This window comes from Piliocolobus tephrosceles, chromosome 1, assembly GCF_002776525.5.
Source record: "Piliocolobus tephrosceles isolate RC106 chromosome 1, ASM277652v3, whole genome shotgun sequence".
In the NCBI taxonomy this organism is placed as follows: domain Eukaryota; kingdom Metazoa; phylum Chordata; class Mammalia; order Primates; family Cercopithecidae; genus Piliocolobus; species Piliocolobus tephrosceles.
Genome location: NC_045434.1, coordinates 58,690,175 through 58,716,550, shown reverse-complemented (window position 1 = coordinate 58,716,550; position 26,376 = coordinate 58,690,175). Strand labels below are relative to the sequence as shown.

The window sequence follows — 26,376 nt, the reverse complement described above, 5'->3', positions numbered from 1 at the left end:
GAGCTTGCAGTGAGCTGAGATCCGGCCACTGCACTCCAGCCTGGGTGACAGAGCAAGACTCCGTCTCAAAAAAAAAAAAAAAAAAACTGTAAGCAAGCAGTTTACTGTGAAACTTGCAACCCACTCTACCTGAGAGATAACTGGCAGCCACAGCCTAAGGACTCTCCGGGAAGGATTTTCTGACTCTTACAGACATAAGCCACCTAACTCCATCTCTTATTTCCAGTATTTGCCCCCCACTCCGAAAAAAATTAAAGAGCTAACCAACAGTGAGAAGGCCAAATTATTAGTTATAGCACCCTAATTCCGGTTCTCACTTTTACTCAAATTCTTTCGTTAATCAAATCAGGACTTCACAGGAGGAAACAAAAACAAAGATACAAGCTTTAACCGTGGAACTAGAAGGCCACACAGAACAAAGACCTAGATCAGCATCTGGCTAATTCCAGAGCACCATAAAGCAGAGATAAGGTGGCTGATAATCAGGGACCTCGGCCCAAAAGTCCAAGACAGCACTAAGTGAAATGCATGAACAATAGGTCATCCAGGAAGCCACGGAAGATGTCAGAAACGGCAGTGTGCGATGAGCGGGAATGCGGCGCAATGTAGACAAGCCGCCGAGGCCAGGGAGGAGACGCGGAAGGATAGAAAAGGCAAAGGGTGCACCGCCCAAAGACTCGAGCAAGTTCAGAAGGAAATCAGGCAGCCCGGGAGGAAAACAGGAAGCAAGGGGAGGAGGCCGAGAGGCGGCGCACGGGGAGCTCGAACCCTCCAGGGACGCTCTGGAAGGGTCCTCCCTGTCCCTCCTCCCGGGTGGGGTAGGTGCGGGCGTAGGGCGGCTCGGGGCCAGTAGGACGGGCAGGCAGCCGCGGGCGCAGTCCAGGGCTCACTCACCCCGGGTCCCTCCCCGACGCGGTAGGTGAGCAGCACCTGGAGGCGCTCGGCGGCGCTGCAGGGCTGCGGGAAGGACACGCACAGGGCCTGGCCGTAGTGCGAGAAGGGCTGCGTGTAGAAGCTCACGGGCTCCGCGGGCGGCTCCTCCGAGCCGGGCCGCTCCCGCCGCAGGGCCGCCGCCGTCACCTCCAGGCACGGGTGCGAGTCCAGCCGCAGCTCGACGGCGCCCTCGGGCTCCAGGCAGCGCAGGTCCAGGACCGCGGTACCGCTCAGCCCCCGGCTCCCTACGCCGGGCCCTGGAGGCCCAAACTCAGCCCGCAGGTCCAGGTGCAAGTGCAGCAGCTCAAAAGCCCGGAAGTTGGAGGCCGAGGCCACGTCCACCGCCTGCGCCGAGTGCAGCGGTCGCCGGGCCGCGCCGCCGCCGGGGGAAGGCTCTCCGCTAGCCATGGTTCGCAGCGCCGTTGCTCACCCGCTGGGCAGCGAACCGGAGGGGAGCCCCGCCCCGAGCGCCGCGGGCCCGCCCCCGCCGCGCGGGCCCCGCCCCCGAAATCTGTGCCCGATCGCATCCCCTCCCTGCGCTCTACCGCCCACTCTTCTAGCTGCACCAGTGCCTCGGCGCTTAGGACAAAAGAGGCCGGTGGGATCGTGTGGCCCACGTTTGCCCACCTGTATCCTACTGAGGTGTTCCAGTCGTCCCGGTGGGGCACCCTTCTCTGCTGACCCTTCCTGCTGCCTCATCTTCTAGGCAGCGGCGAGGACTGAGCACCGGCTGGGAAGGTCTGAGTTCGAGATCACACACCCTGCGGTAGGCCGGTTGTTAGGACTATGTATCACCTTGGGCAAGTCGCACAAGAAACATGACTCTTCCCTAGCCTCTTTCTGCATCAGTAAAATAGAGTCATAATATCTTTTTTTTTTTTTTTTTTTTTTTGAGACGGAGTCTCGCTCTGTCGCCCAGGCTGGAGTGCAGTGGCCAGATCTCAGCTCACTGCAACCTCCGCCTCCCAGGTTTACACCATTCTCCTGCCTCAGCCTCCTGAGAAGCTGAGACTACAGGCGCCCGCCACCTCGCCCGGTTAGTTTTTTGTATTTTTTAGTAGAGACAGGGTTTCACCGGGTTAGCCAGGATGGTCTCGATCTCCTGACCTCGTGATCCACCCGTCTCGGCCTCCCAAAGTGCTGGGATTACAGGCTTGAGCCACCGCGCCCGGCCTAGAGTCATAATATCTGTGTTATCTCACGAAGTAATGTGAGAACTCTACCAGGTAACGTGTCTAACACACTTGGCAAACAGTAAAACCCTGCACAAGTCCACGGAATTCACACTGGATCGAGGCTTGTCCCCCAGCAACTCCAGGCACGCCTATCTTTCTACTGTTGAGTTAGGGGACAGCAATCAGCACCGCGCAATTTTAGACCTGGCTGTCCATCGCATGTCACTTCTATTTCCCTTACTGTATTGTACCGCTTATTGTGCTAGGTACATCTCCACTGAATACTTTGTTTCTCTTCTGTACCAGTGGGTTGCAGTGGGTCTTCTATGAACAGGAGCTAATCAGTGATGACGTTTTTACTGTTCAGCTAGGAAATGAGATTTTTAAAAATAACAATGTAGTGAGTTTTTCGTTAAGGGAAATAGTGTTCTATTCTGTGCTTCCTAGTTTTATAGAGTTGAAATTATTTTATTTCATGAAATAATGCTTATGGTAGATATGCTTGGTACATATTAGACATTGAATACTCCTATCTTGAAATTATTCAGTCTTTGATGCAATGCACTTTTGCTGAGTATCTACTAGACCCCAGTTGTTAAGCTAAGTGCCTGGGGTACAGTTGGAATTAAGTCTGGCACAATTCCTCTCCCTGTGGTGTTCATAGCCTAACTCACATTTTAGCACACGCACAAGAAAACAGGTCATGACACTTCCACGTGCTGTGCTTGATACGGGAAGAAAAGGAGGCTGGGGAGCACAACGAAGAGATGCCTAGCCTGATCCTTCTAGTTAAATATTGACAGAGGAAGAGGATGTCATCCTTGGCTAAAGGGTAAAAGATTTTAGGCCAGGTGTGGTGGCTCACGTCTGTAATCCCAACACTTTGGGAGGCTGAGGCGGGAGGATCGCTTGAGCCCAGGAGTTCAAGACGAGGCTAGGCAACAGAGAGAGATCCCCTCTCTACAAAAATATTTTTAAAAATTAGCCGGGTGTGGTGATGCACACCTGTGGTCCTGGCTACTCAGATGATGTAGGGGTATTGCTTTGGCCTGGGAGGTCAAGGCTGCAGTGAGCCATGATCATACCATTGCACTCCAGCTGGGGCAACAGAGCAAGACCCTGTATCAAAAAAAAAAAAAAAAAAGATTTTAGGAATTAATTATTTCCCCTTATAGCCTTACTTCTTCCTAGGAATACCAGGAACCTCATTTCCACTTCTGCTTCCCTGCATGGCTCCCACAGTGTCTAGTTTGCCTCAGAATTGGCCTGTAGAAGGTACTGTAATAACTTACGGCAGAGAGATTCAGGAATTCAGAGAATTCAGGATTGTAGAAAGGGGACACTGGGCACAACCCACCTCTCCCCCAATGCATTTTCTTTCTTTATTTGTAAATGATTACAATGTAACATATGATGGACATTTCAAAATAATGGCCACAAATTTTCCATTCTATAGAAAGGCATAATTCTATAATAGATTTAAAAGTTACGGGTTCGAGTGCAGTGGCTTACGCCTGTAATCCCAGCACTTTGGGAGGCTGAGGCTGGTGAATCATTTGAACTCAGGAGTTCAAAATCAGCCTAGTCAACATGGTGAAACCCCGTCTCTACTAAAAATATGAAAAATTGGCCGGGCAGTAGTGGCACACATCTGTAATCTCAGCTACTCGGGAGGCTGAGGCAGGAGAATTGCTTGAGCCTGGGAGGCAGAGGTTGCAGTGAGCTAACATTGCGCCACTGCACTCCAGCCTGGGTGACCCTGGCTCAAAAAAAAAAAAAAATTAAAAAGTTACAATAAATTATAAGCAAAAATAAAAATAAAGCTACCTATAGACATGTTTTAGTTAAATTGAAGAAAACCAAGACATAAAGATCTTACAGCAGTGAAAGAAAAGAGACAGATTATCTACAAAAGAATGGCAATTAGAAATGGGACCAAGGGGCCAGGCGTGGTGGTTCACACCTATAATTCCAGCACTTTGGGAGGCCAAAGTGGGTGGATCACCTGAGGTTGGGAGTTCAAGACCAGCTTGACCAACATGGAGAAACCCTGTCTCTACTAAAAATATAAAATTAGCCAGCCATGGTGGCACATGCCTGTAATCCCAGGTACTTTGGAGGCTGAGGGAGGAGAATCACTTGAACCAGGGAGGCGGAGGTTGTGGTGAGCCAAGATCACACCATTACACTCCAGCCTGAGCAACAAGCGCAAAACTCCGTCTCAAAATAAGAAATTGGACCAAGGGCAGACCTCTCATTAATAACATACAAGCCGGAGACATTATCTTCAAAATACTGAGAAAAAAAAGCCAATTGTCAAATTGGAATTGTATACCCAACTAAACTATTATTTGGTCACATGCAGTGGCTCAAGCCTGTAATCCCAGCACTTTAGGAGGCTGAGACAGGAAGATCTCTTTAGCCAAGGATTTCCAGACCAGCCTGGGCAACATAGGGAGACCCTGTCTTTATAAAAATAACATAAATAAAATTAAAAATGAACTATTAAAAAGGGAAAAACAGATTTTTAGATAAAAATTGAGAGTATTTACCATCCATAGACTCCTAAAGAAATTCTAAAGGAATTTTTTTTTTTTGAGATGAAGTCTAGTTCTTGTCCCCCAGGCTGGAGTGCAGTGGCACAATCTCGGCTCACTGCAACCTCTGCATCCCGGGTTCAAGCAATTCTCCTGCCTTAGCCTCCCGAGTAGCTGGGATTACAGGCACCTGCCACCACACCCAGCTAATTTTTGTATTTTAAGTAGAGACGGGGTTTCACCATGTTGGCCAGGCTGGTCTCAAACTCCTGACCTCAGGTGATCCGCCCCCCACCCCCCGCCTTGGCCTCCCAAAGTGCTGGGATTACACGTGTGAGCCACTGCACTAGGCCAGGAATTATTTCAACAAGGAAAGGAATCACTGAAGGAAGGAATGAGATGCAAAAAGGAACAGTGAGCAAACAAAGTAGATAAATTTAAACAACTGTATAGAAACAACACTAATAATATACTAATAATGTTTATTGAGGAAATCAGGATAAAACTAAAATAACAAAGTATGTAAGAAAGGGGTAATTGAAGTGAAGGCATTTTTTTTTTTTTTTTAGGTGGACAGGAAGTAGAATTTATTGGTGAGTATTAAGAGGGGGCAGCACAGTGGAAACGCTCATGAGTGCAGGGCCCGCCATTTGTCCAGAGCACCACGATTGGGAACGTACTTGACCCATCTGGGATGAGCCGCTTCTCAGCCACCATGTCTTCAAATTCATTGGCATTGAACTTGGTGAAGCCCCACTTCTTCGAGATGTGGATCTTCTGGCAGCTGGGGAGCTTGAACTTGGCCCTGCACAGGGCCTCAATCACATGCTCCTTGTTTTGCAGCTTGGTGCCGATGGACATAACTTGGCCAATGTAAACCCTGGTCACAGTGCCCTGGGGCTTTCCAATGGCACCTCACATGCCTGTTTGGAGCCTACACTGGGGTAGTGCAAGGTCAGAAACATGAACATCCATCTGAAAGGTCTGTCTCCAAGGTCCCTTAGAGCAACCCATACAACAAACAGGCTGCATCACTACCAGGGAAGCTGCTGTTTGCAGCCATTGCACACTGGGCCCCCATGAGGAAAGGAACTCAGTCGGCGTAATTGGCTGCAGGAAGTTAAGGCATTCTAAACTCCTTGAATTATTAGATAGAGAGCAGGAATAAATGTGAGATCTTAAGTATCTGTATTAAAGTTTTAAAGGAAACCACTTAATATAAATTGAAGACAGCATATAACTCACAAACCAATAAATGGGGAAATATGTAGTTTAAAATTAAAAAAAAAAAAAAAACTAGGCCAGGCACAGCGGCTCACACCTGTAATCCCAGCACTTCGGGAAGCTGAGGTAGGCAGATCAGGACTTTGAGACCAGCCTGGCCAACATGGTGAAACCCCATGTTTATCAAAAATATAAAAATTAGTCCAGTGTGGTGGCGCATATCTGTAATCCCAGCTACTCAGGAGGCTGAGGCAGGAGAATCACATGAACCTGGAGGCGGAGGTTGCAGTGAGCTGAGATTGTGCCACTGTACTCCAGCCTAGGTGACAGAGTAAGACTTTACCTAAAAAACAAAACACTCAAGGCAAATAAATAATAAGACAGGACGGTATTACTTCAAGTTGAGAAGGCAGAAACCTGGGATGGTAAGGAGTTCACAAATACCTAGGTATAAATTGTTTGTTAGTGTTCTAACTCACATGTTGGAGTATTATCTATCTAATAATACAGTATCAAAACAAATAAAATAGAAATTGGCTGAGCACAATGGCTCATGCCGGTAATCCCAGCACTTTGAGAGGCCAAGGCAGGTGGACTGCTTAAACTCAGGATTTTGAGACCAGCCTGGGCAACATGGTGAAACCCTGTCTTTAAGAAAAATACAAAAATTAGCTGGGCATGGTGGTGAACACATGTAGTCCCAGTTACTTGGAAGGCCAAGGTGGGAGGATCACTTGAGCCCAGGACGTCAAGGCTGCAGTGAGCTGAGATCATGCCACTGCACTCCAGCCTGGGCAACAGAGCAAGACCCTGTATCAAAAAATAAAAAAATTAACAGAATACAAGAGAAAACGGACAAATTCACCAACAGAGTAAGAAACGTTACACACTTCTCCCAGTAATTAACAGATCAGAGAATACTTTTGTTGTTGTTGTTGAGACGGAATCTTGTTCTGTCACCCAAGATGGAGTGCAGTTGCACGATCTTGGCTCACTACAACCTCCACCTCCCAGGTTCAAGCCATTCTCCTGCCTCAGCCTCCCAAGTAGCTGAGATTACAGGTGCATGCCACCACGCCTGGCTAATTGTTGTATTTTTAGTAGAGATGGGGTTTTGCCATATTGGCCAGGCTGGTCTCGAACTCCTGACCTCAGGTGATCCACTTGCCTTGACCTCCCAAAGTGCTGGGATTACAGGTGTGTGAATCACTGCACCTGGCCTTTTTTTTTCCTTTATTTTTGAGACAAGGGTCTTGCTCTGTTGTCCAGGCTGGATTGCAATGGCACGATCTTGGCTCACTGCAATCTACACTTCCAGGGTTTAAGCAATTCCTGTGCCTCAGCCTTCAGAGTAGCTGGGACTACAGGCGTGTGCCACCATGCCTGGCTAATTTTTGTATTTTTTAGTAAAGACGGGGTTTCACCATGTTGGCCAGGCTGGTGCCTGTCTAACTCCTGGCCTCAAGTGATCCACCCATCTCAGCCTCCCAAAGTGCTAGGATTACAGGCGTGAGCCATGCACCCTTGTGTCCTTGTGTTATAAAACACAGTATCTATCCAAATAGCTTTGGAACATGTTTTGAATAGACACTGAAGACTGAAAACAACTGTGTACAAACACTATTATAGCTGGCAAATCCATTTCTCAGAGCTATGGTTTACTAACTCCAAAATATATGTAACCAGGATTGAACAAATGAGTAAATTATTATGAGAAGCCAGGTTTCTTGCTGTTACAACTAAGAGAGACAGCTAGAATGAATCCCGTGGTGCTAGATTGGAGTTGGAGGGACTTAGTTTTTGTTTTATAACACAAGGACACATACAGTAATAAACAGAAGTTTCTGTGCATGGATTATATACTAGCTTTGGATTATTTCCTAGCTTTATGCACTGAAAAGGACTAGAATATGTAAAACATGGGGAAAAGGAAGGAAAATATCCAATAATTATTTGTCTTATTAGCTAAAGATGTTAGCCATTGTCAATTTTCTTGTTTTTGAGACAGGGTCTTGCTCTGTTGCCCAGGCTGGAGTGCAGTGGTGTGCTGGAGTGCAATGGTGTGATCTCAGCTTACTGCTCCCTCCATTTGTCCTGCTGCCTCAGCCCCTTTGAGCAGCTGGGGCTACAAATATATGCCACCATGCCCAGCTAAATTTTTTGAGTTTTAATAGAGACAAGGTCTCACCCATGATCTAACAGAATGAATTGAATTTATTATCTTATTATTATTACTATTTGAGGCCAGATGCAGTGGCTCATGCCTATAATCCCAGCACTTTGAGAGGCTGAGGCAGGCAGATCACCTGAGTTTAGGCGTTCAAGATCAGCCTGACCAACATGGTGAAACCTCAAGTCTCAGCCTCAAGTGATCCACCCACTTCAGCCTCCCAAAGTGCTGGGATTACAGGCATGAGCCACTGGGCCCAGCGTGAATAGAATTTCGACAATGAATTTTAACTAAAAGTAACATGCCACAGGGTGGAGCTGTGACCATGCTTTCATAATTTGCAGACATTTCCTATGTGAAAACAGATGCACTTTCAATAGCAGGTGCAGCTGTACCCATGTATTCCAAACCCTGATTCAGAAATCCACTATTTCGACAAGGCACAGTGGCTCACGCCTGTAATCCCAGCACTTTGGGAGGCTGAGGCGGGTGAATCACTAGATGAAGAGTTCGAGACCAGCCTGGCCAACATGGTGAAACCCGGTTGGTACTAAAAATACAAAAAAACTAGCTGGACATGGTGCTGGGCACCTGTAATCCCAGCTACTTGGGAGGCTGAGGCAGAAGAATCGCTTGAACCTGGGAGGCAGAGGTTGCAGTGAGCCGGAATCACGCCACTACACTCCAGCCTGGGCAACAGTGCAAGACTCTATCTCAAAAAAAAAAAGAAAAGTAATCCACTATTGCATGCCAATTTGGCACAAGGTGTCAGATACAAAGAAAAACAGATGGGGTATTTCTGATGGGCATTTCAACCTTAAAAGTGAGAAACTAATTTCACTATTCCAGTAAAGACCTAGGGAAAACCTCTTTCCTAATCTGCTTGTTTCTCCAGTTATTTATTTTAGTAATTAAAACAATTTAGTTTTTTTACTTTTTATCTTGAGCTCTACTCTAGTATACCAAATTTAGTTTTAGAATATTTATTAAACAATTAGGCTGGGGATGGTGGCTCATACTCATAATCCCAGCATTTTGGGAGGCTGAAGCAGGAAGATCACTTGAGGCCAGGAGTTGGAGACTAGCCTGGGCAACATAGTGAAATGTTCTCTCTACAAAATGTAAACTTGGCCAGATATAGGGTACACACTTGTAGTAAGTGGCTGCTTGGGAGGCTGAGGCGGGAGGATCCCTTGAGTCTAGGTGGTCAAGGCTGTAGTGACCTATGATTATGCCACTGCACTCCAGCCTGGGCAACAGAACAAGACTCTATGTCTTTTTTGGTTTTTTTGAAATGGAGTTTCACTCTGTCACCCAGTCTGGAGTGCAGTGGTGCAATCTCTGCTCACTGCAACCTCCACCTCACAGGTTCCAGCGATTCTCCTGCCTCAGGCTCCCAAGTAGCTAAGACTACAGGCACCCGCCACCACGCCTGGCTAATTTTTGTAATTTTAGTTGAGACGGGGTTTCACCATATTGGCCAGGCTGGTCTCGAACTCCTGACCTTGTGATCTGCCCGCCTCGGCCTCCCAAAGTGCTGGGATTACAGATGTAAGCCACTGCGCCCGGTCAGACTGTTTTTTTTTTTTAAAAAAAGTTAAATCTAGAACTACCACATGACTCAGTAATCCCACTCTTTTGTGTATATCCAAAAGAACCAAAAATGGGTTGAAAACAAGATAGCTGCACACCAATGTTCATAGCACCATAAATCATAATAGCCAAAAGGTAGAAACAACCTAACTGATCATCAAATGTGGTATATGCACACTATGCAGTATTATTCAGCCATAAAAATTAATTTTGCTACGTGCTACAACATGGATAGACCTTAAAACATGCTAAGTGCATTAAGACGGACACACAAAAACAAGTATTTTATGATTTCACTTATATAAAGTACCCAGAAAAGGCAAATTCACAGACAGAAAGCAGAATTGTGGTTACTAGTGGTTGCGGTGAGGAAAGAATGGGAAGTTATTATTCAACAGGTACAGAGTTTATGTTGGTGAAGGCTGGACATGGTGGCTCATGCCTGTAATCCCAGCATGGGGTGTAGGAGGCTGAGGCAGAAGGATGGTTCGAGGCCAGGAGTTCGAGGCTGCAGTAAGCTATGACTGCGCCACTGCATTCCAGCCTGGGTGACAGAGTAAGACCCTGTCTCTAAAAACAAAACACAGTTTATGTTGATGATAATGAGAACATTTTGGGTATACATAGTGATGGCTGTTATACAACCTTGTGACTATATTTCAATGCCACTGAATTATACACTTACAAACAGTTAATAAGTCTTATTTTATGCATATTTTACCACAGTAAAAAATTGCCAAATTATCCAAACACAATCAGTAATTAAATGCCTACCGTATGTATGGCACTGGGCCAAAAGATAAACATGTGTTTACAGTACCCACATGGCTTTGTTCTCCATTTCCCACAGATGTAGGCAAATGTGGAATTAACTAACATCATGCCTCCTATAAGGCCACATGTCACTTCCAATATTATCAGGAAAATGACCTGTTCTGAAGTCCTCATCCATTTTCCAGGCCCAACCAGACCCCAAAATACATCCTTTATGAAGATCAGCTTCAGAGGACTTGGAACACATTCAAAACAGTACATATTTTATTTTCAAGCATACAAGAAACACTAAACTCTTCCATTGCCAGTACACTCTCCATGAATTCTTCATATAGAATTGGGTATACTGGAAGCAAGTTGTTTCTGGTGAAATTTCTGATGATCAGGAATCAAGACTCAGTAGCCCTAAAGGAAGAGAGTTTTGTATCCAATATCCTCAAAACCAAGACATAGTATATTTTACTTTCAAAGTAAAGTATAAATATTTTACCATATCCTTCAATCCATAAAGCATCTCAGTGTGAAATGACCCATGTTGACTCTGCATAATTCTCATAAGTCACTTCAAGTGATGAGGGACTAACTATAAAACATGCATTATTTGAAGTACATGAGCATGAAACATCAAAGTCTACAACTTATCTTAAAAGAAAGAGTAAGTTCCACCAGCTTTTTATTGTCTGAATAGCAGAACACACAAAACAAGGCAGAGAAGTCCCCAAGGAGATGATGATCATATTTTACTGTTTTTTGGCCCTTTGGTCCTTCATCTTTCAAGCACTTACTGTATTTTCCTTTAGCGATTTAAACATTTATTTTGATCACAAATGTAATTCAAGTGTGAATAAATAAATGTATTATCTTTTAGCACCCCTCCCCCCTTGTTCCTTTAAATAGAAAAAAGTGCTAAATGTCTCTTTATAGCCTATTGGCCATAGCTGTCCCACCTATGGTTTTAAAAACAGACTGTACAACTTGATCTTCTGAAATCCTTCTCGAACTACAACTCGTTCTGTTAAAGAAATCCTAGGAAAGAAGTCCTACTGATATTGTCGATAGTCTCCAAAAGGTGAGGAAGGTAATTGAGTTGAAGACAACTGGGAGGGGTCTTCTGCAAATTGAGGGCCTGCAAGTGAGAAATAAAAAGGATTTAAAAATCACCTGAATATTATATAATTAAAAGGAATGAGTCTCTATAGAGAGTAAATCAATCAACAAAAAAATAATGTGCTAAATTACAGCTATAACCCTAATTTCTTTATAGATCTGCCTAATTCCCATAAGAGTACTGGAGAACCTTCAAATTTGGTATAACGTATGACAGACTGGCTTGCTATGCTCCAGAATGAACAGTTCTCAAACACTATGCTAGCAAAGTCAGACAGATTAATTATAGCAAGAAGCAAACTTCAAGTTTTTAAAGCAATTGCTGTAACAAGCTGCCATATATCAAGATTAGAAGAGTTGCTCCCACTTCTTGTCATATTTTTCAGTAGCTATTTAAAATTATTTTCACAAAGTATAAGTATATTAGTCATGTTTTAAGAGAACTTGGTAATCCAATTTATGTAACCAATTAAGTAGGGAATGAGTTCTGAAATGGGAAGACACCACATAGCTTGCTGTTGAACAAAGTCTTACAGTTTTCATTTTCAAGGGATAGGAGAGCCTGTGAACTAAGAAAAACAAAGTGCTTAAAAAAAAAAAAAAGACTTTTAGGGGATAGATCAATCTTTTCTCCTTTAAGAAAAACTGAAGTAGACTAAAAAATATCTGGAAGAGAGAAAGAGGGCAGTGGTAGAATTCTCTGACGCTTTCAAAGTGTTTCACTCATATATTTTTACTTCATTATAAATACAATTATCTGTTAATTACAGAAAACTTAAGAAGAAACTGGGTAAAAAAGATAAGTCGGAGCTGGGCGCGGTGGCTCTCGCCTGTAATCTCAGCACTTTGGGAGGCTGAGGTGGGCAGATCACCTGAGGTCAGGAGTTCGAGACCAGCCTGACCAACATGGGGAAACCCCATCTCTACTGAAAATATGAAAATTAGCCGGGCATGGTGGTAAGTGCCTGTGATCCCAACTACTCAGGAGCTGAGGCAGGAGAATCACTTGAACCCAGGAAGCGGGGGTTGCAGTGAGCCAAGATTGCGCCACTGCACTTCAGCCTGGGCAATAGAGCAAGACTCTTCTTAAAAAAAAAAAAAAAAACCCAAAAACAAAAACAAAAAAAAGATAAGCCAAAGAAAATCACTGTTGCCATTTAAATACAGTTCTATCTACTCTTTTCCCACTGTTTTAAAAACTTTTTCGCTGGGCGTGATGGCTCACATTCCTGGCACTTTTGGGAGGCCAAGGCGGGCGGATCACAAGGTCAGGAGTTCGAGACCAGCCTGGCCAATATGGTGAAACCGTGTCTCTACTAAAAATAGAAAAAAAAATTAGCCAGGCATGATGGCGCGCACCTGTAGTCCCAGCTATTTAGGAGACTGAGGCAGAAGAATCACTTGCACCCCCGAGGCGGAGGTTGCAGTAAGCTGAGATTGCGCCACTGCAATCCAGCCTGGGCAACACAGCGAGACTCTGTCTCAAAAACAAAAAACAAAAAACAAACATTTTTATGTAAGTTCACTGGAAAAATATAATTAACTCTTCAATGATTTCCCCCCTATACAGCTTTTCAGAAACACATCTCGTATCTAAAAATAAGTTCACCTTTTTTAGGCTGCTTCTATATAAATGCTGAGTTTTAATTACTCAAAAGGAGATTCCAGCTGGGCACAGTGGCTCACCCCTGTAATCCCAGAACTTTGGGAGGCCGAGGCGGGAGGATCACTTGAGCCCAGGGGTTCAGGGTCAGGGGCAGAGACCTCATCTCTACAAAAAATATAAAAATTAGCCAGGTGTGGCGGTGCACACCTATAGTCCCAGCTGCTCAAGAGGCTGAGGTGGGAGGATCACCTGAGCTCAGGAGGTTAAGGCTGCAGTGAGCCAAGATTGCATCACTGCACTCCAGCCTGGGTCACAGAGACTCTGTTTCAAAAAAAATTAAAATAAATAAATAAAATAAAAAGGAGATTCCCTCTCAGGAAAAAAGCCTAAAACAAAGTATTCAAGGCTAATTTCTATGAGACAATGTAACTATTTAAGTTTTTGCTATATACATTTCTGAATTTCTGCAAATATGGAACTCTTTTGATGTTTTATGTAAAGTCTTTTTTTTTTTTTGAGACAGAGTCTCGCTCTGTCGCCCGGGCTGGAGTGCAGTGGCCGGATCTCAGCTCACTGCAAGCTCTGCCTCCCGGGTTCACGCCATTCTCCTGCCTCAGCCTCCCAAGTAGCTGGGACCACAGGCACCGCTACCTCGCCTGGCTAGTTTTTTGTATTTTTTAGTAGAGACGGGGTTTCACCATGTTAGCCAGGATGGTCTCGATCTCCTGACCTCGTGATCCGCCCGCCTCGGCCTCCCAAAGTGCTGGGATTACAGGCTTGAGCCACCGCGCCTGGCCTATGTAAAGTCTTTCACACTGAGGAGGTCAAAACAAAATTGGAAAATGACCATCCCAACAGAGTGTTAACTCAGAAGTAAGGAATGAAAAACAAACAGAAGGTGAGAGGGTCTGCAGGGTCATCTAGATTACCTCACTGGCATTTAACAAGCAGTGCACTTGAAAATTGTGCCAAAGGCCGGGCGCGGTGGCTCAAGCCTGTAATCCCAGCACTTTGGGAGGCCGAGACGGGGGGATCACGAGGTCAGGAGATCGAGACCATCCCGGCTAACACGGTGAAACTCCGTCTCTTACTAAAAAAAAAAAACTAGCCAGGCGAGGTGGCGGGCGCTTGTGGTCCCAGCTGCTCGGGAGGCTGAGGCAGGAGAATGGCGTGAACCCGGGAGGCGGAGCTTGCAGTGAGCTGAGATCCGGCCACTGCCCTCCAGCCTGGGCGACAGAGCAAGACTCTGTCTCAAAAAAAAAAAAAGAAAATTGTGCCAAAAAGATACTGAATCTCTTGGCTAGGTGCCTCAGGGAAATCAAAGCAAATTGGGATGTATGATCTATTCCTAACTTCATGCTGAATGTTTTCCAAGCTCCAAAAATAATTTTCAACATGTCTCACTATTCTGTGTGTTTCTTTCCCAAATGCCAGGTCAAATTTTCACTATTATTCTCTCTCTCTCTCTCTATATATATATACACACACACGTGTATATATATATGTGTATATATACATACACACACACATATATATATATATTTTTTGAGACGAAGTCTTGCTCTGTTACCCAGGCTACAGTACAATGGCGTGATCTCAGCTCACTGCAACCTCCACCTCCCAGGTTCAAGTGATTCTTGTGCCTCAGCCTCCTGAGGAGCTGAGATTACAGGCGTGTGCCACCATGCCCGGCTAATTTTTGTATTTTTAGTAGAGATGGGGTTTCACCATGTTGGTCAGGCTGCTCTCAAACTCCTGACCTCAAGTGATCTGCCTGCCTCAGCCTCCCAAAATGCTAGGATTACAGGTGTGAGCCACTGTGTCTGGCCACCTCACAATATCTTTCTGCATCCTTCCACTGTCAAGGGATATTTTCATTTAGACACTGAAATTTTTTTTTTTTAAGAGATAGGGTCTTGCTGTGTTGCCCAGGCTGGCCTTGAACTCCTGGGTTCAAGTGAGTAGACTCCTGAGTAGCTGGAACTACACGAATGGACCATCTACAGGAATGGACCATCTTGACAGAAGTTTTTTGTTTTGTTTCATTTTGAGACAGAGTCTCGCTCCGTCGACCAGGCTAGAGTGCAGTGGTGTGATCTCGGCTCACTGTAACCCCCATCTCCCAGGTTCAACTGATTCTCGTGCCTCCTGTGTAGCTAGGACTATAGGTGTGAGCCATTATGCCTGGCTAATCAGCTGAGAGCACATTCTATAACCATGTAATGATCATTCAGCCCACAATTTAATTATTACCCTATGCATCAGATAGGAAGAAAAACAGACAACAAATTAAACAAATATAAAATTAGCCAGGCTAATAAATTTTCTAAGATTCTAAATTTTCTCCTGTGAACCCTAAAGTGACCTTCCCAAATATAAGTCACTTTTCACTACTCTCTTCTTCAAAACAAGCAACACTATCTAAAATAAGCTAATTTATCTGTTAATGTGTTAATCTGTCTCCCCTTACCAGAATGTAAGTCCTTGAGGGCAGGGACTGTCCTGTTCACTACGTAAAACGGTGTCTGGCATGTAGATATACAATACTAAATTGTCAATTGACGATCATCATTGCTACACATCTGCAGAACCATTCTTCAAGTCCCTTTAAAATGATCAGACATTTCTTGCAATACATGAGCACTGATAAACCCTAACTACTATAAAGAAAGATCAACAGCAAATTTATACAAAAAATTTTTGTTATTGTGGCTAAATGTAACATGTTCATTTTTTACCTATTATCACAGTCCTCATGAACCACAGCATATTAATACATACCACACATTTTAGCAGGCAAAGTATGTTCTTTCTTAACATTAGAAAACCATTCCAAAACGTTTGAGCTATAGTTTTAAGCAAAAAGAAGACTCACCATTGGGAAACTGTGCAGAGGCAAATCTTGTCAACAAGATACCAGCTCCTTCAATTAAAGCTAGGAGAATGCCACCCATTGCAGCTGACCCAACCATGGCCACTGGTCCATCTGAAGACATTAATAACAAAGAGATTATTTTTTACAGAAATCTAGTTTACTGTAAGAGACAGTAAAGAAGAGAACTGTCCATATGGCTACATGCTCCTCCAATTCCCAAACTCTTACTGCCTAAGACCCAGTCAGTAAACTACGGCCGCCCACAGGCCATCCGCTGCCTATTTTTGTAAATAGTTTTACTGAAAGGCCGGGTGTGGTGGCTCATGCCTGTAATCCCAGCACTTTGGGAGGCCGAGGCGGGCAGATCACGAGGTCAGGAGTTTGAGACCAGCCTGGCCCAACATGGTGAAACCCCGTCTCTACTAAAAATACAAAAATTAGCTGGAAGTGGTGGTGGGCACCTGGAGTCCCAGCTTCTCAGGAGGCTGAGGCAGGAGAATTGCTTGAACCCGGGAGGCGGACGCTGCAGTGAGCCAAGGTTGTGCCACTGAACTCCAGCCTGGGTGAAAGTGAGACTCCATCTCAAGAAAAAAAATAAAGTTTTACTGAAACACAGCCATACTGTTTTGTTTATGTATTATCCATGGCTGCTTTCATGCTACGACAGCAGAGTTAGGTAGCTATGACAAAGACTACATAGCCCACAAAGCCTAAAATATTCACTATCTGGCCTTTTACAGAAATAGTTTGCAAACCCCTTGGTCTAAACCACTAAGCTCAAAGGAATTCTGGTTTGCTCTCTGTCCTGAGGATCCAGAAGATGGTTCTAAGTTCCTTATTCATAACAATTCTATATGGCAGGTATAATTATTAACTAACTCCAGATTACTGGTGAAGAAATTATAGCATAAAGTTTGGTAAACTGACCAGTCATACAGCTAATTAATGGCAGAACTGGGACCTGAAGTGCTCTCAACCACTGTAATATATGGGTTAGAATTCCATGCTCTCTTATTCTCAAATATTCCAAATAAAGAGATCCCCTTACTTTTTTTTTTTTTCAAATTACCATATACTGTATATTTATGCTATGCCAAATTAAGCAATGCTCAGTTTTATAATTATTATTATTTTTGAAGCAGGGTCTCGCTCTGTTGCCCAGGATAGAGTGTGGTGGCTCAAGGGATCCTCCTGCCTCAGCCTCATGAGTAGCTGGGACTATAGGCATGCACCAACACACCCAGCTAATTAAATTTTTTTTTTGTAGAGACTAGGTCTTCCTATATTGCCTAGGCTGATCTCAAGCTCCTGGGCTCATGCAATCTACCTGCCTCAGCCTCCCAAAGCGATGGAATTACAGTCATGAGCCAATGTGCCTGGTCAATAATCAGTTTTATATATTACAGATGTCATTCAATTAAGGCAGATGAGGTTTTCCAAAAAGTGTGACTTCTACTAGTGTGTCTATAATGACTACTTACTTCTTGCTGCCAGTATGGCTCCCGTTAAGGCACCACTTGTGATGGAGTTCCAGGGATCTTCCTTTCCTCTGACTTGAACCATGCTACAGTCAATCATGGAAAACAGGCCTCCCCAAACTGCAAAGCTACCTATTGTATTATAAAAAGAAACAAGCAAATACTAATTTAAATTTCATCTTCCATTTAAAATATTATAGTCAAAAACAACACTCACTATATTCTCAAAACTCTTATAGTCCAATACATTCAAACACAAGTTTGAATAAACACTGAACAAGAGTCAGAATACTTATCTTTTGAATAAAGTTTGATTGTATTATATTAGCTGGAAAATTAGCAATGGCCCAAAGCCTAAAAGAAATAAGCCAGCCGGGCGCCATGGCTCACACCTGTAATTCCAGCACTTTGGGAGGCTGAAGTGGGTGGATCACCTTAGGCCAGGAGTTCAAGACCAGCCTGGCTAACATGGCAAAACCCCGTCTCTACTAAAAATATAAAAATTAGCAGGGTGTGGTGGCAGGCACCTGTAATCCCAGCTACTGGGGAGGCTGAGGCAGGAGAATCGCCTGAACCCGGGAGGCAGAGGTTGCAGTGAGCCGAGATCGTGCCACTGCACTCCAGCTTGTGCAACAAGAGCAACACTCCATCTCAAACAAACAAACAAAAAAAAGAAATAAGCCAAGCCTAAAAGAGTCAGGCTGCATATGTGTAAAAACAAGCAAATCACCCTTCCAGAACAACCTATCTCTCTGGTTTAAGCAGCAATAAACAAAATCAAACTACTCTGCTTCGTCTTTCCTTCTCCTTTTCTTTCATAGCTTCACTTACCTCTATTTTTGGCCTTTCTTCATTATATGTCATTGAGCATCTACTCTATGAAAATTATCAATGGGAAAACAAAAGAAATCCAGCTATTCTGGAATGTATTACAGGTTTAAGCCAATACATGCTGAAGGGGCAAATGAATGATATAAATAGCTAGAATTATGGAACATCAAAGGGATGGAAATTGCCTTTCCATCCTTTATTCCTCAGATATGAATTTAAAACAACCTTAAATCAGCAGATTACTTTGCACTTAAACTCTATCTAAATACAAAAACATTATCACAAAATAAACAAAGACCTACACACAAACATACATATACAAGTACAAACAAAATCTAAAAAGACAACATTAAGGTTTTAATTGTCAGCATTTCTGGATGACGTGACATGATTTCATTCCTTTGTGTTTTTCTATATTTTCCAAGTCTTCTAAAATGAATACGTAAGACTTGCATCATATAAAGTTATATAAATATCCTATTATATTTAATAGGATTAAAGAAAAAAGTGTCTGGTCCTTTCTTTGTTGTCTCCATTTTCACTGCTCCACTTGATTAGCCAAAAAAAGAAAAGAAAGAAAGAAGAAAAGCTGCACAAAGCAGTCACTTTAATCTTTACCCTCTGAAATCTTAGGGTAGGAGGTAACTTGTGTTAACAAGAGCAATAAACGGAGTTCCACCAAATGTCTGAACCTGAGCATCTCCAGGATCTTTTTCCAATTCTCACATTATCAATTAAATCTAGTGGATAGTACCAGTGGAGTATAGCACAAGCGTCCTAATTTTTAGTCCAATATTAGATATCACATCCTATGTAAAAATAAACCAGTTATTTCTTCTCAGTAGTTTTATGCCCTGGAGACAGCTATGATGTCTAGGTATATTAGAATTACCTCACTAAAATTTTCTGATAAGACCCTCCCATTTCCTCACGAGAGCCTAAAATCTCAGGAGAGCCTTCCCCTGAAAATCACTGCCAGAATAAGTTTTGGCTACTGATGAGAATGGAGAGTTTGAGTCTAAGCAGGATGAGAAGATCCAGAAAGGGTAGTCTGGTGTGAGGATCCAGAGCCAGATGAGGCAAATGTGTACACACCTGGACAGCCTAGAACAAGGTTTTAGAGCCTAAGCAAGAGAGAGATTCTCAAGGAAGGCAGCCTGGCATGGAGTGTGAGAGTATACCCTGACAAAGGGCAGCCTGTTGTGGGGTACCATAGCCCAAGCAGGTTAAGAAGGCAGGTATACATATGAAAAGGAAGAAAATAATGAATCCTGTGGGGCTGAATTGGAAATACAAGATATCAAAGTAAACTTGTGATTTTCAATATGTATAGATATACAGAAATATAGACTGTATACCATTCTTGATTTTTCCTTTCTTTAAAAAAATTTTTTTGTAGACAGGCATTCTCTCTACGTTGTCAAGGGTGTTGAACTCCTGGGCTCAAGCCATCCTCCTGCCTTGGCCTCCCGAAGTGCTGGGATTATAGGTGTGAACCAACACTCCTGGCCCTAAATACCATTCACAACTAAAAGGAACCAGGGCTCTTTGGAGAAATGGCTACGACAGGAAAAGCTGCCCTGCCCACAGCTACGGTATGACAAGTACAAGATGAGCCTAAATGTCTTATTTCAAAAATGAAAGAAAGTGCTCAAAGAATAACAGGGACATGTCAAAATCCTATCTTACTTTCTCTATGAAAATATAAGACCTAGGCCAGGCAGGATGGCTCATGCCTGTAATCCTAGCACTTTGGGAGGCCCAGGCGGGTGGACTGCCTGAGCTCAGGAGTTCAAGACCAGCCTGGGCAACACAGTGAAACCCCATCTCTACTAAAATACAAGAAACTTAGCCAGGAGTGGCGGCGTGCGCCTATAATCCCAGTTGCTTGGGAGACTGAGGATGGAGAATTGCTTGAACCAGAGAGGCAGAAGTTGACGTGAGCCAAGATCACGCCACTGCACTCTAGCCTGGGCAACAAGAGCGAAACTCCATTTCAAAAAAAGAAAGAAAGAAAATATAAGAGGCCGGGCGCGGTGGCTCAAGCCTGTAATCCCAGCACTTTGGGAGGCCGAGACAGACAGATCACGAGGTCAGGAGATCAAGACCATCCTGGCGAACACGGTGAAACCCCGTCTCTACTAAAAAATACAAAAAACTAGCCTGGAGAGGTGGTGGGCGCCTGTAGTCCCAGCTACTCGGGAGGCTGAGGCAGGAGAATGGCATAAACCCAGGAGGTGGAGCTTGCAGTGAGCTGAGATTCGGCCACTGCACTTCAGCCTGGGCGACAGAGCGAGACTCCGTCTCAAAAAAAAAAAAAAAAAGAAAGAAAATATAAGACTTAAGGCCAGGAGTGGTGGCTCATGCCTGTAATCTCAGCACTTTGAGAGGCTGAGATAGGCGGATCACCTGAGATAGGGAGTTTGCGACCTGCCTAACCAATATGGTGAAACCTCGTTTCTACTAAAAACACAAAAATTATCCAGGCTGTGGTGGCGCGTGCCTATAATCCCAGCTACTCTGGAGGTTGAGGCGGGAGAATCACTTGAACCTGGGAGGCAGAGGCTGCAGTGAGCCAAGATTGTGCCACTGCACTCCAGCCTGGGTGACCCCATCTCAAAAAAAAAAAAAAGAAAATATAATACCTTTCAGAACACAACTATGATTTTCCCATACTGCCTGTCCCTGCACCTTGATCTGAATGCCTTAGTAAATGCTCACCAAATTAATAAAAAACAATTGTAGTATTTTTAGAATTTAAAATACCATAAAAACTTCTCGATAGCTTCCTAAAAAAGGCTAACCTCAAGGATTTGAAATGGATAATTCCAATTCACTCACACCACCACTCACCCTTCCTCTATTTCACTTGCTTTATAAGAAAACACAAACTTTTTCAGTTTTCCCTATTACCAACATCAACATTAGCATGGAGCATTTGTCACAACTAATGACCCACAGGTGCCCACCACCACAACCGGCTAATTTTTGTATTTTTAGTAGAGATGGGGTTTCACCATGTTGGCCAGGATGATCTTGAACTCCCAACCTTAGGTAATCCACTGCCTTGGCCTCCCAAAGTACTGGGATTACAGGTGTGAGCCACTGTGCCTGGCTGACACATTACTATTAACTGAAGTCCATACTTAATTCAGATTTCCTTAGTTTGTTAATGTTCTTTATCTGTTCCACAGTACCACATTACATTTAGTTTTATTTATTTATTTATTTTTTGAGACAGAGTCTCACTGTCACCCCAGCTAGAGTACAGTGGCGGGATCTGGGCTCACTGCAAGCTCCGCCTTCGAGGTTCACGCCATTCTCCTGCCTCAGCTTCCCAACTACAGGTGCTCGTGACCACGCCCGGATAATTTTTTTGTATTTTTAGTAGAGACAGGGTTTCACCACGTTAGCCAGGATGGTCTCAGATCTTCTGACCTTGTGATTCGCCCACCTCGGCCTCCCAAAGTGCTGGGATTACAGGTGTGAGCCACCACGCCCAGCAATAATTTAGTTGTTATGTCTTCACAGGCTTCTTTTGGCAGTGCCAATTATCTGATGGCATTTTAACTTACTGAAAATGCATTAGGTGATAGAAGCAGCCTCTCAAAAAACAAGGAAAAATCTATATGGCTTCTGCATATACTAGAGATTCAGGGTTTGGTGTGAACTTTAATACCACTTATCATTCTTGAACAACACAATAACCACCAACACCATAACAGAAATTAGTTACTAATTACTTTCCAGGGTTGATAATTATTACAGAGGAAATAAAGGAAAAAGATACAACATTACTTCAACCCTCAGGGCCTAAATTTCCTCATCTGGAAAATGGGAGATAATAATAGTACTAACTTCTTCATTACTGTGAGAGTTAAGAAAAGCAAAGAGAGGATTATTTTGATACCCAAAACTTCTAAGGAACGCCTGAAGTATTAAGTCTTTTTCATGTCTTATATACGGTCTCTCCAATCTAACTATACCCTTGGGTTGTCTGTTTGTTTTTGTTGCTGTTTGAGACAGGGTCTCACTCTGTCACCCAGGCTGCAGTGCAGTGGCGCAATCTCACTGCAGCCTCAACCTCCTGGGTTCAAGTGATCTGTCCCTATCAGCCTCCCTAGTAGCTGGGACCACAGGCACATGCCCCAACGGCTGGCTAATTTTTGCATTTTTCTGGGGAAATGGGCAGCCATGCTGCCCAGGCTGGTCTCCAACTCTCGAGCTCAAGCTATCAGATCAACTCAGCCTCCCAAAGTGCTGGGATTATTGGCATGAGCCATTGCACCCAGCCCTGACTATACCTTTGTAAGTGAATATAATCTACAAACATTTTTTGTCACCTCCCTTTTCCCAGCTTCTGAATAACCAAGTTTACAAAGTACAATGAATAGAATCTTTTCAAATTTTGCAATGACCTCTGCACAATGTCCCAAAGCTAACCTTGGAGAACAGCCCAGTCAGCTTGATTGGTTTTCTCCTGCATGAAACCCCAATCCTTCAGATCAAATTCTCTTCAGCTTTATGTTACCTCAGAAGCTATCGTTCCTGACTCACAAATCTGAGCTTTTTTTTTGAGACAGAGTTTTGCTCTTGTTGCCCAGGCTGGAGTACAATGGTGTGATCTTGGCTCACTGCATCCTCTGCCTCCCAGGTTCAAGTGATTCTCCTGCCTCAGTCTCCTGAGTAGCTGGGATTACAGGCATGCGCCACCATGCCCAGCTAATTTTGTATTTTTAGTAGAGATGGGGTTTCTCCACGTTGGTCAGGCTGGTCTCGAACTCCCGACCTCAGGTGATCCGCCTACCTTGGCCTCCCAAAGTGCTGGGATTACGACCCACGCCCAGCCTCAAACCTGAGCTTTAAACACACTTTCTTCTGGAGAAGGGGGAAAAAAAATCACAGAGTATCAGAAGGACGGAGACAAGATTTTCAAATGGGTATCATAATTCAGATTAATTTTTCAAACAAACTACAAATCAAGAAGAAATTATAGGGATATAGGTTTGTGACAAACTGTTAGACCAAACTAAAATCATTAATTGTTATAATCTAAAAATAAAAATAGCTCCATCTTCAAATAAACAGAAAAAAACAGTTCACTTAAAATGAAAATTCTGCTCACCTCCTAACTGTGGAGCCCTGGTTTTAATAGCTGTCAAACTCCCTCGTAGTCTGTGGTTTACTCCCTAACAAAAAAAAGGAAGCAACAAAAAATATATTAGAAGTACATTTCTAAGCCACTGATGGGACCACCAGTAATATCAAACCCACACTTCAAGTGATGATAAAATAAGACCATTCACCCACTTACCACTGGAGAATTGCGAAAACCTTTGATTGCTTGAAAGATACCACCACCAATAGTACCCATCGTAAAGGCCCCACCACAGTCATCCACAATTCGCCATGGGCTAAGAACAGAGGGGGAAAAAAAAGACCACATTTCTCATTCACAAACCATAAAATCTTTGCTAATACAGTAAGGATTATAATGGAACAGATTATATTGCAGGACCCACTGCAACCAATAAATATTTGGCCTATAAAATGACTTGAGGAAATGCTGTAACCAAACAGGGCAGTCAAAAAATCAAAGCAATTTTGACTACAAAGCTAACCAGGTAACTGATTATATTGTTTCAGGACATATGTACTGAATGTTAAGGGGTTACCTAATGATTTAGTAAATGAAAACCCAGTATTTTTCTAAATTTTTTTTTTTGAGATGGAGTCTCACTCTATCACCCAGGCTGGAGTGCAATAGTGCGATCTTGGCTCACTGAAACCTGTCTCCTGGGTTCAAGCGATTCTCCTGCCTCAGCCTCCTGAGTAGCTGGTACTACAGGCGTGGGCCACCACACTCGGCAAATAATTGTATTTTTAGTACAGACGGAGTTTCACCATATAGGCCAGGCTGGTCTCGAACTCCTGACCTCGTGATCCGCCTCGGCCTTCCAAAGTGCTGGGATTACAGGCGTGAGCCACCACGCCCAGCCTTATTTTTCTAAGATCTCTAACTCAACATAGTTAAATATTTTAATCCTCTGCTAACCTGTGTCATTATACTACATCAAACAGCTATTTACAGTGTGCTGAGTCCTACATATCTGAGCACAATCCAGAATGGAGGATAACTGCTTTGAAAAAGATAAGTCTGAAGAGCCAGGAGACCCTAAAACTTACATTTTGTATGCCATTTGGGGGAAAGGGGAACACGAAACAGGCAACAAGGCTGGGAAAGCAGAGTAATAATTCAAGGCTAGGATAACAGAGTAATAATTCAAGGTTCTGGGCACTTTCACAAATTGAGGACATCTTGGTTGCTGCTCTTACACAGTAAAACAAATGATTAATCGAAATATCAAGATTTGATTTTTTACTTATGACCCCAGAAACTTTAAACTCTGGCAACCTGAGACTTCTGACAGCAATTACATCGTTTTATAATTATCTATGTGTCTGGTTTATTCACACTCAATAAACGCTAGATGAAAGAATGAATTTCTGTCCATGGCTTTTCGGAGAACACATGCTATTACCTCTTCCTATTTCCCAGGTAATTTTTGTCCCCCTCTACCCCCAAGAAAAGATTCCAAGGAGAAAAACAAGGCCCCACTATCAGACCCCTTGGCTAAAATCTATGTTCCATTCATTTAAAATGCTTTGCTCTGCGGACACATATCATGATACAAGTAAAACCTCAAGAATGACTCCCTCAAATGCTTATTTTTCAGTTCTTCAAGGCAGCAACTGAGCAAGGCGAGACGGAGGGAAGCGCCCAAGGTCACCTCGGCGAACAGAGGGGATTATAACTGGCCCTGCATAAGGTCGATTATGCCCTGCGTTGGGAGGAGGTTCCGAGGTTCTATTAAACTCAAGTCTGGACCTCTTTACCATCCACCACAAGGTCACAAGGGTGCTGGGTTGGGAGAGCGAGGCTCACGAGGCCGGGGAGGTAGTGGGTACAGAGCTAAGAAGCCGACTGGCCGTGAAAGACTGCACTGCCCACAGTTACCAGGCTCAAGTCGACAAAGCTGCGGTTGAGTCTGGCTTGCACCTTGGGAGCATGGACAGGGGAGAAAGAGGGCAGTGGGCAGGCGGGCAAGAGAAATGCAAAGACAGCGGTGAGACTCACCAAGGCTCTCGCGCGTACTCCTCCATGTTGACTCCAGAGCCGCGAGGGATGCCGGACAAGCTGGGCGGAGCCTGACCCCAGAGGCGGAAGTGACCCCGAGAGGAGGGCGTTAAGGCCTATGAGGATTGGTTCACCGTTTCCCGCTGCAGCCAATGGGAGCCAGGACTCCTGTGGACGGCGTGTGGTTGGGGCATTGGCCGCGGCGGGGCAAGACTGGCCCAGTCCGTGTCCTCGAAGGCCGCGGGTCCCGGCTGCGTGGGCGGGGAGCTACCAATGACGGAGTTACACTACCCGGTCACCAGAGGTTCCGTGGCCTGACATCAACGCGATACTTCCTAAATACGCTTCTTTCTTTCCCTTCCTTTCCCTTCCGCCTTCCCTTCCACCTTCCCTTCCGCCTTCCCTTCCCTTTCCTTTTCTTCTCTCCTTCGCTCCTTGCCTCCCTTCCTCCCTTCCTTTTTCTTTTTCCTTTTCTTTTCTTTTTCTTTCTTTTTTTTTTTTTTTTTGAGACGGAGTCTGGCTCTATCGCCCAGGCTGGAGTGCAGCGGCGCGATCTCCGCTCACTGCAACCTTCGCCTTCCGGGTTCAAGCCATTTTCCTGCCTCAACCTCCTGAGTAGCTGGGATTACAGGCGCGCGCCCTGTGTTTTTTTTAGTAAAGACAGGGTTTCACCGTGTTGATCAGGCTGGATCGAACTGCTGACCTCGTGATCCGCCCACCTCGACCTCCCAAAGTGCTCGGATTACAGGCGTGAGCCACCGCATCCACCCTCTTTCTCTCACCTCTTTTCTTTTCTTTCTCTCTCTTCTTTTTCTTTCTTTCTTTTTTGGTACTTTTGCTGTCAAATGTGGATTAGTGCTATCTTATTTGTCACGTATTATGAAGCGGTTACCAAATACACGTAGCTTCTTTAGGGCAAACAATGTCTCAGTGAT

At 44.2% G+C, this 26,376-nt stretch overlaps 2 protein-coding genes, 1 non-coding gene and 1 pseudogene across 4 annotated transcripts in view; all 4 read right to left on the bottom strand.

Annotated features, from left to right (window-relative positions):
- The window catches only part of RNPEP (arginyl aminopeptidase), a 24,992-nt gene extending 23,597 nt beyond the window's left edge, over nt 1–1,395 (bottom strand). The window contains exon 1 of one of the 2 annotated variants that reach the window (XM_023186896.2): nt 895–1,395. In XM_023186896.2, the coding sequence (XP_023042664.2) occupies nt 895–1,341 (447 nt within the window). In that variant the 5' untranslated portion in view covers nt 1,342–1,395. The remainder of the gene's footprint in view (nt 1–894) is intronic. The other variant, XM_023186897.3, reaches the window with a different exon arrangement.
- Nucleotides 1,396–5,110: 3,715 nt separating this feature from the next.
- On the bottom strand, nt 5,111–5,874 carry LOC113225218 (annotated as a pseudogene).
- LOC113225222 lies at nt 5,628–5,761 on the bottom strand. The gene has a single exon (XR_003309893.1). It is a non-coding gene; the product is annotated as a small nucleolar RNA SNORA70 (small nucleolar RNA).
- A 4,773-nt stretch (nt 5,875–10,647) lies between the features above and the next one.
- On the bottom strand, nt 10,648–25,526 carry TIMM17A (translocase of inner mitochondrial membrane 17A). Its single transcript, XM_023186914.2, has 6 exons — nt 25,442–25,526; nt 23,618–23,717; nt 23,429–23,492; nt 17,476–17,604; nt 15,995–16,105; nt 10,648–11,532 (listed from the first exon to the last, which is right to left on the bottom strand). The coding sequence occupies exons 1-6, from the start codon at nt 25,465–25,467 to the stop codon at nt 11,447–11,449; spliced, it is 516 nt and encodes a 171-aa protein (XP_023042682.1). The 5' UTR covers nt 25,468–25,526; the 3' UTR covers nt 10,648–11,446.
- Nucleotides 25,527–26,376: the final 850 nt, after the last annotated feature.

What these genes read in the sequence shown, in the direction of transcription:
- TIMM17A (XM_023186914.2), bottom strand. Translation starts at nt 25,467, where the DNA reads ATGGAGGAGTACGCGCGAGAGCCTTG. An exon ending in GAGTACGCGCGAGAGCCTTG is followed by an intron (nt 23,718 to 25,441) that starts GTGAGTCTCACC and finishes CTCTGTTCTTAG; the next exon opens with CCCATGGCGAATTGTGGATG. An exon ending in GTTTTCGCAATTCTCCAGTG is followed by an intron (nt 23,493 to 23,617) that starts GTAAGTGGGTGA and finishes TTTTTTTGTTAG; the next exon opens with GGAGTAAACCACAGACTACG.